Source organism: Typopeltis vanoorti, chromosome 1, assembly GCF_054136105.1.
Source record: "Typopeltis vanoorti isolate ZY-2024b chromosome 1, IOZ_Tvanoo_1.0, whole genome shotgun sequence".
Classification (NCBI taxonomy): domain Eukaryota; kingdom Metazoa; phylum Arthropoda; class Arachnida; order Uropygi; family Thelyphonidae; genus Typopeltis; species Typopeltis vanoorti.
The window spans coordinates 14,595,233-14,607,414 of NC_143549.1; the positions used below are offsets into that span (position 1 = coordinate 14,595,233).

At 33.8% G+C, this 12,182-nt stretch overlaps 1 protein-coding gene across 1 annotated transcript in view; it reads right to left on the reverse strand.

Moving 5' to 3' along the window:
• Vps35 (Vacuolar protein sorting 35) overlaps positions 1-12,182 on the reverse strand; it is a 377,835-nt gene that overhangs the window by 302,152 nt on the left and 63,501 nt on the right. Inside the window, exon 4 of the mRNA XM_090412498.1 lies at positions 3,532-3,714. Coding sequence (XP_090268624.1) covers positions 3,532-3,714 — 183 coding nt within the window. The remainder of the gene's footprint in view (positions 1-3,531; positions 3,715-12,182) is intronic.

A 12,182-nucleotide genomic window follows, 5' to 3' on the forward strand; every position in this document is an offset into this window, starting at 1 on the left:
CAGAGTGCATAACTCCAACTTTAAAATTCAGAGCTGACGGTGTAATAGTATGGTCCTGTTCTTCCTGGTTTACCCTTGGACCTTTTGGTGAAATGAACATTGCAAGCTTCCGATTTTGTAGCATTTCTACAGAACTGATCATTCTCTTTCAGCAAGACAATGCATCATCTCTCAAGGCTGATGCTGTAACTGCATGGTTTGTGGACATGAACTGCATTACATTTGACTGGCCTCCACAGTACCTACCTGATCTCGACCCTACTGAACATCTGTAGGATGAAGCTGAGCAACGGTGAGGTCAGGGAATGTCCACCACAACAATCCAGGACCTCATTACATGGATACAGGAAGAATAGTCCAAAATTCCCATTGAAAACTATCACACACTTGTGGAAAGTATGTCCCAGTCATTGCAGCAAAAGGAGGTTCTACATCTTATTAAAGTGGGTGTCATAGTCATTTGTTCCTTACATACTATGGTGTTTATTGACTTCTTTCCAAGCAGTGCATAGATATTTTTTCTACTTACGTTTACAGTTCTTTTTCAAGGCCTATTTGGTGTTTTTATGTGCCACATAAAACAAAAATTTAGTTTTCATGTATCTATTTTATTAACAATGTGTGTGTGTGTGTGTGTGTGTGTGTGTGTGTGTGTGTGTGTGTGTGTGTGTGTAGAAACAACATAAAACAAATTTGTATTAAAGCAGTAGTGACTTTTTTTTTGGAAAATTACCTACGAGTAGATTTGCTTGCATTACTACCAAGTTTTAACTCATTTTTTTTATTTATGCTAGATGTATTTCGTCTGTGTTTAACTGTCTAAACTGCAAACAGCATCATCAGGAAGTTGCTTAACATAAAGTCATATTACTTGTGATTAAAACAATCATCCCAATCTTTTGCTGTTTAAAAACCTTTAATTTTTTTGTAGATTTTTTAATTATGTTCAGCAACTGCCTGAATGATGCTGTTCACAATATAGATAGCAAAACATGTAGATGAAATACTATAAATTAAAGATGGCAAGAAATTATATTCTTGGTTTAATCAATTATCCAAGTGTACAAAGCAAACAAAGTTTGCACCTGAAGTATCTTCAGGACTGGGCAACTAGTATATAGTTGCCCAGTTCTGACATTAACACATCACCTACCTTAGTATCCCATCATGCAAAGCACATATCTTTTCAGACATGTGTAATGTCTATGCATTATGGGAAGGGTCACTACTACCCAAACCGGTTGACCTTTAGTGAGGTCTCATCAGTGGGAGCCAGACCCTGAAGTATACCAAGGTTGAAGTAATGCAGAAATCATATTTCCATATAGAAGTAGTCAAAGCTGTGACACCTTATTACTAAAATACTCTGGATTACAGATATATGGTGAATGTTTTTTTACTTGGTCATACTATAAATTAAAGATGCCAAGAAATTATATTCTTGGTTTAATCCTTTACCCAAGTGTAAGCAAAGTTTACACTTAAGTATCTTCAGGACTGGGCAACTCAAATATAGAAGCTAATGACTTCACATTGCTTGCCTTATGGAAATATGACTTCTGCATTACTTCAACCATAGTATTACTTCAGGGTCTAGCTCCCACTGATGAGACCTCAATAAAGGTTGAAACCAGTTTGGATAGTGACCCTTCCCATAATGCATAGCATTATACATGTCTGAAAATATGTGCTCTGCATTATGGGATACTAAGACAAGTGATGTGAAGTCATTAGTCTATATACAAGTTACCAAGTCCTGAAGATACTTCAGGAAAACTTTGTTTGCTTACACTTGGATAAAGGATTAAATCAAGAATATAATTTCTCAGCATCTTTAATTTTTAGTATAACCACGTGAAAAAACTTTCAACATAGTGGAAATACACCTAGCATAAATAAAAAAAAATATGAGTTAAAACCTGGTAATTATTCAAGTAGTGATCCTATTACTGACTGGCATTGCTAGCATTCAAGAATGTGTTAACAGAACTAATGTCAGTTGGTATGGTCATGGTAACCTGAACAGAATGGAAGAGGAAAAGTTAGCAAACAAGTGTTTTTTGTCAGGATGGCATTAAAAAGACCCAGAGGAAGAGTGAGATCTAGGTGGATTGATAAATCCACCTAGATCTCACTGTGCCCCTTAACACACAGAAATAAGATCTGATAATGTTGGAATCTTAACAAATTGCAGATTAATTTGGAGCACAACTGTTGATAGGAAGTTGAAAATGATCTATCTTTTTCATGTAGCACTATCATAATATCCTATACACCTGTGAGTACATGTCAGGAATATGATAAACTGACAGCCATTTTCATACCCACAGTTCCAACATACTTAAATTCTGCAAGTGATGATGTATGTCAATCACATTCCTAATTACCTGATCTAGCTTTGCAACATCAGCAATGCTCTGTACATCACCATTTAAATCCTTCCTAATGTCATTAATGTAAGACTGAATAACAATGGACCAAGAACTCATCTGTGGGATACCAACTATCATCTGAAATCTTGCAGAATGACACCCTCCAATAAACCAGTTTTCAATATCTATTAACTCATCTGTACAGCTTATAACCCAGTCCCATATCCTCTCCACTCATGCAACAGGCTTGCAATGCTATATCCTATCAAAAGCCCTAAAAAAAATATCCAAAAGTATCACAGTGTACTTGCTCACATTTTATATGTGGTGATTGTGCAAACAGTTTATAGAAACAAATCATTTATGTTGTGGGTAATTATCTCAACGTCTTAACTTGCAGCAAAATAGTTCATGAAACCACAATATTCCAATTTATAATATCCAATTGCTGACAACATATGCATTTTTCTGCTATCACAGTTTCATAAATAGAAATTCACAAACATTTTACTGATTATTCTACATAATGAGTAATTATAATAAATACTGAAGACTAAAAAACATGCAAGTTCAATGACAACATTCCTAGTCCCACAGAACTCTACCATCACTAAGTCAACAGGTGGACCATGCCAATCAAATTATCCTTTATTGGAAAGATATGTGATTTTGGTACCATTGAGATAATCTTATAGGTTAATGGTTTCATCTAATAGCTTAGGGGAAACCATAATTATTATGTTAAAATCTCAGGTATACACAATCTGCAAATCATAATTTGCATACACATAAGATTGCTATACACGTAACTTAATGGCTTTTTTTTTAAACAAAAAAACCATTAAATGAAATCAGCATTTTTTCTTTTCAAAGAAAAGAAAAAAATGCTAATTTCATTTAATGGCTTTTTTTTTTTTTTTGTATCGTTGAGTCTCCCTAAAGCATACTTAGTGACTAAAAGAAAAGTTTGTTATAGTGGTCACTTTAAAACTTGTATTCTCTTTAAAATAATTTGCCAGTGGGACTTTGATCCAGACTTCAGTAATCTGTTATATTGAAAGCCAACTATACCCATTAATTTAGGACTGATTGTAATATTATGCAAAAGAATTTAATTCATTTCACAGAATTATTTCTATAATGCAACATATATACATACGGATTACTTTCATCCACGTCAGGCAGAATATTTCTTGTGCACTGCAGTAAATAGTTTCTCAGAAACAGACCTCTAAGTGGATGTTGTACTCCACGACACATTTCAACCAGATCTTTTAAAATATCCCGTTTGGAGTGTTCATTAGTCTTCATATATACCAATCCAACAGTTATTAGCAGGTATCTAATAAACAGAAAGGCAAGCATAAATATAGATTTATAAAATTAATTTCTCTGAACCAGAATTTGAAAACAATAGTTGTGTAGTTGGTTATTATTAAACCAAAATAAGCATGTTTATGAAAAACAAAATTATCTACTGAATTTATGTTATTTTCGACCATAAGAACTATGGAAAAGATTGACATCAACCGGGTTTATATTTGTCGAAGTAATTTATTTGATACTAAGTAAAAAATACCGACAAGTTTCGCCAACTTAGCTGTTTGGCTTCTTCAGGGAGAATAAAATAGATACAAAACAACTTAAACACTAAAACTGTTCATGAAGGACTGAACCGAATACAATTGTATTTTTTACAAAAAAACAGAAGAATGCATACATCACATGCATGGAGTGTGTATGAAGTCAACTGTTGTTATGTAGGAATGTTCTGTAATTGGCAGCAAGATTTAACTTTGGCATGCTTAAAGATCTTATGAGGGTCTTCCAAATATCAGCCAGAATTAATCCTTGGTTTCTATTGAGATTGTGTTCAGAACACGATCTCAGTAACGGAAATCTTCCTCTAAATAGGGCATGGAGCTTTTGTCCCATTCTATGGTATGGCTTGTCCTGGAGAAATGAAGTGCTAACCCCAAATTGTCTTCTTTGTTGTTATTTACATCTTCTACGTGTTCTTTTTTTCTGATTTCCAAACTTCTAGAGGTCTGACCAATATAGTTTAATCTGCATGAACAGGGGATGTTATAGACACTGGCATATTTGAAGAAAGCATCAGTCTTTCGGAGATCTTAAAAATTGGGGGATAGTCTTTAAAGGCTTAAAAGTCACTTGTATTTCATGTGGCTTGAGTGTAGCAATCGTTTTGGACACTGTCCCAGCATAAGGAATGACAATGATGGATTTATAATATATTTCTTCAGATTGTTGTTGTGGGGGGTCACAGAAAAGTATCTTATGGATCAATTTTTTTGGGTAACCATTGTCTATGAGATTTTTTGATATGTGGGATAATTCATCTTTGAGATCTTTATCTTCTGTAGTGATGCAAGCAGCCCTATTTTTTTAGCATGTGAACGATGCTTAGTTTTTGAGAAATGTGGTGTGAAGATGTGAAGTGCAAGTATCGACCTGTGTTGGTTGGTTGTTTGCGATAGACTGCAAGGCTGATAGATCCATCCATTTGTTTCTTAATTAAAGTATCCAGGAATGGTAGATGTTTGGCCTTCTCAAGTTCTAAGGTAAATTTTATTTTGTGATGGAAGGAGTTGATCTTGGTAAGAAAATCAAAAAGACCTTTTTCTGTGCATTTCCATACAAAAAAATGTCATCCACATACCTCCACCACACTGTGGGTTTAGAGTCTAATTGAGACGAAATTTCATTTTCCAGTTTCTCCATAAAGAGATCTGTATGGGGGGGGGCTTCCCATTGCGAGGCCTGTTAATTGTTCGTAAATCGTTTCATTCTATAAGAAAAAATTATTTTAGATAATGATGGAAAAGAGAAGTAATATCTCGAGGGAAGAGGTTTCTCAAAATGCTGGTTACTTCGTCAACTGGAACATTCGTAAATAAGGATGTTACATCTAGGCTAGCAAGAATGTCTGTTTCGGAGATAGAGATTTTTTTTTTTTTTGTAAAAAATACAATTGTATTTGTTTCATTGAGCAGTTTTAGTGTTTAAGTTGTTTTGAATCTATTTTATTCACCATGAAGAAGCTAAACAGCTAAGTTGGCGAAACTTGGTATTTTTTTACTTAGTATCAAATAAATTACTTCAACTAATATAAACCCAGTTGGTGTCAATCTTTTCCAAAATTATCTATTGTTAACTTCTAATTCACTATCTTGTTCATTACTATTTCAAAGCAACCAACTGGATGTAAGGAAACAATATGGATATTATTTACACAAAATACATCGAAGACAGTTTCACAAGAGTGAAACTTATGCAGTTGCACATTTTATATCAATCATAATGTGAGAAATTCATGAATTCTATTATATTAAAATAGATAATTTTAAAAAAAATATATAAAAAAAGAAAAAGGCAGTATGACTACCCCTTTTCAAATCGAGGAATTTTTATGTACTGTTAAATTGTGAATGAAGCTATGTTATGTAATTTATTTTTTTTTTCATTCACATTTAACATTGCTTATTAAATATTAATCATGACTTATATAAAATTATTTATTATTCCTTAATTGAGAATTACTAATTAAATATTTATTCAAAACTTGACCTATTATTAGTTATAAAATAATAAAATGTGTAGAATTTTGTATAACCAAATATGTATGATGTAACGTAAAGTGTTATTTTTATATTTAACTGTATACGTAATCAAAAAGTTGAAGAAGTAGCTTAAATATTATGTTGTTCTTATTTGTAAAATATTTAATGTTATGTAATCACTCATGTAGCAGTAATAGAGCATACATTACATTGGCGAAATGTTTACGCTTAGTCTATTGTCATGGAGACGCACGCGTAAACAACCACGAGTGGAGTAGAGCGTGGCGTTCGAACGTAAGGTGGGAGTGAAGGTCATAGATAGATAAAGCTGAAAAGTGAAGGAAGGTCATAGATAAGACAGGGAAGGGAGAAGAATTATTATTAAGCGAGTGAGGAGAGAGTTTTGCGGAACCAAGATTATAAAATCCTGAGGGCAGAAATTTATGAGTATAGTGTTCGGAAGTGAACCTATAAGTAGTGAAACATAAAGTTTAATGTTATAAGCGAAATCTGCTGTTGTTATGAAGAAAGGTTGATGCCGTAATCAGATAAAAGGAAACTGGACAGTCAATGCGAAAATTCTGATTAGTTCCAGTTAATCTGGATTACGATTAAATTCTATGTTGCCCTAGGAAAAGGTTATATTGATTACTTGTAGAAAAGTGAACAGGAAAAGATATTAGTACCTAATTACTGTTGTTTGGAATAGTGAAGTGCGACTTACAGTAATACAGTTTAAACTATGGAGAATATTTGTTATGTGTGTTCCGCTAATGTTAATTAAGTTAATTCGTAAGTGCTCTCTCAATAATTGATGTATTGAAGAATTTGTCCGGTAAGAGTAGTTGTATAAGTTTGTCTATTTTAGCATTAACTGTGATATATCTCTGATGCTCAAGGTCCGGAATATATTTGCTTGGAATATTGCTTACGTAGTTTATTGCCTGCTGTGAATATAAACATTGAGCTGATAGATTTGTGAAGACTGAATAAGTGTGAAGTTGTTATATTAACTTGAGATAAGAAGATTTGTGTTTTTGAGACTGTGAATAGTATATGAAAGTTAGAACATTGAATTAGCATCAGTGGCCTAAGAAGATGTGTTAAGTTAATTGTATAGTTCCATTTTAAAATAGAGTTCTTGTATTTGTTAACCATATCATATATTAAATGTTTTATTTTGTTGATTTAAATATTGTGTTTGCCTGAATTCCTTTTTATTGCACCGTTCATAAATGTTCGAATCTTGCGGGAACCCCAAGTGAAAATGATAATAAATAATTCTGCCTAATGAGATGACTGCTAACCTAATTAAGAATTGATCCTACTATTTATATAGACTAATCTGAGAATAGGGTGGCGCAGTATAAATATAAATTTCCCTACTTTTGGATCGGTGATCATTTCGTAATTAGTTATTTTATTCATAAAAGTGACTTGAACTAGATGGTGAATTAGAACACGACAGGAAGAAAGTCGTCACGACAGTACTAAAGGACGTCATTGAAACAATTTCTAACAATGTCGTTAAAGTAGAAATAGATTCTATTTACGAACACAGATTCATTTGCATCCTTTCCTTTAATATTACATGGTGATCAGCATTCATGTTTTAAGAATAATTATTTTAATGTACCAACATTTCGACCTTAATAGGAGCTATTTAAAATACTACAGTTATATGGTGTTAATTGGGCATTATATCAAGCAACACTTGGTCTTTATTTGACATGTAAGTCAACAGTTAGAATTGAAGGAAGTACAAGAAGATGGCTTAATGTTAAATCTGCTGTAAGACAAGAATGTACATTATTATTCCCTCTATAATTCATTATCTATATGGATCACATTATGAAGGAAAGTGGTATTAAACCTGATATCAAAATTGGAGGTGTTAATCTCAGCTCTTTCTTTTATGCAGATAATGTTATACTTCTAAATAAATCCGACGCAAGTCTGCAACATTCCCTGACTAAATTGAATAACTGTTGTAATAGATTACTAAATCATTTAAGGAATTGAAGAATGTCGATACGAATATAAATTAAATTACACTTTAATAAATATTTCCGATATTTCGGCAACGTCACGTTGCCTCTTCAAAAGGAACTTATAAAAAAAAGGCACGTGCACGTAGGCAATATAACACAGTAACTGAGAATGAAGAGATGAAGCTATTGTTCTCCTAAAAGTCCTGATGGTGCCCTCTAGCAGGCTAAGTAGGTGTTCTTGGCCGTTGGGCTAAAGGTCTGCTGATGTAAGCCTCCCTTCTGTAATGCCTCAAAAATTTCCTTCATTTCTTCCTTGGTAGAACCGTCTGTGGAACTATAAGCTCAAATAAGTCTCATTTTCGAGTTTCCCATTCTGATATTTGCCCACATCTCTCTACTTGATATTGCCTACCATTCAAGAAGTGTATCCTCATATTTAGTGCTGAATACTATAGTTACTCCCTCTTTTCCTTGATTGTTATTTCCTAAATATAACATTTTGTATTTGCTATTTAGAAAGATCTCACCTGTTTGTCTTCTTTGTTTCAGTCATACCCATTATGTCAACCTGGTACTTATCTAATTCTTTTACTAATCATTTATTTTCTATTGCTGCTTCTTATGTTGATAAGACCAATCTTGAACTCTGCTGATGTTGAGATGAAAAGTATTCTGGGATTTATTCCAATAGCTGACTTTTGGTCCTGGAAACAATGGGGGGCCTTGTTTAACTGGGCAATGCCCCAGCCGGCATGAAACTGTCATGTTTTACCATCATTTTACATTGTGGTTGAAGCCAATAAGAATACAATATTCTTAGCTAAATCCCAAATTGCCAGCCTATCCTCATTCATTCAGTATCTAAATTGGTATTCAATTCAGAATCTAGTATCCTCGCATCTTGTATCATCTTGCACCCTGTTAGGTACACCATGACAAGGCGAGAACTCAACATTAAGTCAGAAGCCAGAGTCGGTTCTCTGCATTCCTTAAAAGGATAAGTGCAGGTTTTGTCTGTTATATAGCTTTGACCCTTTAAGCATCTCATATCTCAATATCTGAGCATTTCCCACTAAATATCTACTTCCTCTGCTTTATCATATGTCTGGTACTGATGACTTCTAATTCAAGAAGTGATATCTACTACTAACTGCATCCGTCTTGAATACTGTAAACCAGTGTTTCTCAACCTGTGGTCTGCAGGCAGACTTAAATTAAATAAATAAATATATATTTTTTAATTATCCAAACAAAACAAATTAAAAAGGCCTGTGTAGCTCGGTGGAAGTGGCACTTGCATCCTCTGCGCTTGGCCGCTCAAAGTTAAACATAGGTTTAAGTTTAGTTGCAGACTGGAGAAACTTTTTCTAAGCCTATCTTTGACTAGTTCCCGAGTTAGTCAATCTCTGCCATGGGTAAGCGGCTTTCCCTCCCAGAAACTCTGATATTTTGTCCTGTAAACTCAAGAAAATCGATCGTAGTACCCACATTATTTCAGACAACAACATATCCTGTTAAGGTTAGGCACCAAAAGATGGCAGCACTTGTTTGCCAGCCTGTTCATCAGTAGCCACCTATAATTAGTGATAGACATGGGTCAGCTATCTCTGATTGGCTGCCAGTGGAGATTGAGCTGCCCACTCAATCTCCAAAAGCTAGATTGGGTATAAAGGCCTCGCATACTCCCTATTAGGGAATAAAAGGCGTTAGCTGATTTATATTTATTTATAGCAATTTAAAATTGAATAAGTAAAAATTATTGAAATAAAATGCATACTTAAAAAACCAACAAATAGCACTAGAATGTTCATTCCACAGACATTCTGCAACTACAATAATTTAATAAAAGAGGGATGATGTGAAAAACAATATGGTTTTATTGCTTCCGCCTTCCCTTGCTGTTTTGTCAGATTTGAAGTAAACGTGTTATCCACATTTCAACCAATTGCTTGTTGTTTATTGATTTTTATTATTCAAGGTTTTCCTCCTTCAACCAAAGCTCAGTATATCCTCAGAAGTGCTAAGTGATACTTCGACAAAATGCGTCGTGTGTTAACCCCAGTATTTATATATTTTTTGGAAATGTTTTTTAATAATGGAAAAGTGGCTTAGAACTAGGACTTTGAAAAGAAGAGCAAATGAAACAGGTGATGCTAACCCTAATTGTGATACATGTGTTGTAACGGCAAGTAAATGTGATACTATTAAAGTAGAAGAAACAAGCACTCAAAGAAAAAATATAATAGTTCATATTTGTAATTCAGGTTTACTTGTTGTGGAGATGAAAGTGAACAGAAACTCTACGTGTTTTGTATTATGAAGTGTTGTTGAACGAGTGCATGAAACCTGCAAAACTGACGACATTTAGAAACTAAATATTGTGATATGAAAAATAAGCGAATTGAATTTTTTCAGCGAAGTTAGGGACATTAAATCATGGGAAAGATATAGTTTCAGCCATGCGTTCGATTAATAGCAAGGCACTGGAAGCATCCAGTGCTTGCACTCAATGATACACTTTTAGTCTCATCTATTTGTAACGCATAATAAGGGCTCTTCTTAACTGAGATTCTACATCACCTGCCATATCATTAATTCTGGGACCGACAGTGTCATTTGAAAGAGGAATCGAATCAATATCTTTTAGTAACTTGTTGCCAAACACGATTTTTATCGCATCTTTTATAGCTGGAAGTAGTAAATTTAGGGGGCATGGCAAGACAAAAGTGGAATTTATTCATTTGCCAAGGGTTAATTACATGAAACAACATGCTATAGACATCAACATACTCATGAGCAGTACAAAGTGCAAGTAAGAAGGGTGACTAGTATGGTAAGGAAGGCCAAATCAGACCATGAGATAGAATTAACCAAACAGGACAAAGTAAACTCAAACTTTTTTTTGTTATGTAGCAAGTAAGAGGAAAAATGACAATGGCAGATTAATTTAAACCAGCATTTCTTAACCTTTCTAAGCCCAAGGACCAATAAAATGCCTAAAATAACTCTATGGACCACTAAGTTATGTAATTTTTTGGAAAAAAACCTATGTGGGGATTACCAACATTTGGGAAAAACTGTGCCATTTGTAACATAATAAATCTAAAAGCATGTTTTGAATACATATGGAAACATAATTAATTAAATTGGAAGTAAACGATTAAAAGTGTATCATCATGCGCATAGTGAAAACAGGGAAACCTCATTCTATCAGGGAAAATTTACTATTTCTAGCTATAAAAGACGTTGTAAAAACTATGTTTGGCAAGAAGTTACTAAAAGATATTGATTTGATTCCTCTTTCAAATGACATTGTCAGTCGGAGAATTAATGATATGGCAGGTGACGCAGAATTTCAGTTAATCAAAAGATTAACTCTCTACTTGATGCAGATGACGACGTTATACTTCTGAATAAATCCAGTACAAGTCTGCAAGATTCCTTGACTAAACTGAATAAGTGTTCTAATAAATTTGATATGAATATCAACAATGAAAATAGGCAGAAACATTGAAAACATCAACTATATTCTGAATGGAGAACTTATAGAAAAAGTAACACATTTCAACTATTCAGACAAAATTTTTAGTGAAGATGGCAAACTACATGTGGAAATAAACAGAATTAGTATAGCTGGTATGGTAGAAAGTCAGTTGAATAAATTTATAGGGAATAAGAGAGAAATTAGTGAAAACACTAAATTAGCTGTATACTAGACAGTTCAAACCAATTTTAACTAATGGATCTGAGAGCTGGGTTAGAAGTAAACACTTGACCAAAGGAAAGAGATGGCAAATATGATAGTCTCCTGAGTAAGATTAGGGGTATAAACAGATGCCATCAATGGCAATATCATATTAAAAAGGAGGATATTAGGAAAGAACTTGAGATTGTTAGCAACCAGGAATGTGTTAGCAGAGCTAATCTCAGGCAGTATGGTTACTTTAACAGAATGGGAGAGGAAAGATTAGCAAAACAAGCATTCTCTGCCAGGTTGGTAGGAAAAAGACCCAGAGGAAGACCAAGACGTAAGCAGATTCGTCTTCCTCTGGGAAGTAAAAAGTGCCTTAGATGATAGAAATATAAGATCTGAGAATGTTGGAGTCTGGAATCTTGATAGATGAAATTAACTTGAAAGAAAATTGTTGATCAGAAGTTAGTAACAGTGCAACTCTTTCATGTGTACTATTATAATATTCTCTACAGCCCCTCCCAAGGTACATATCAGGAATTTGATG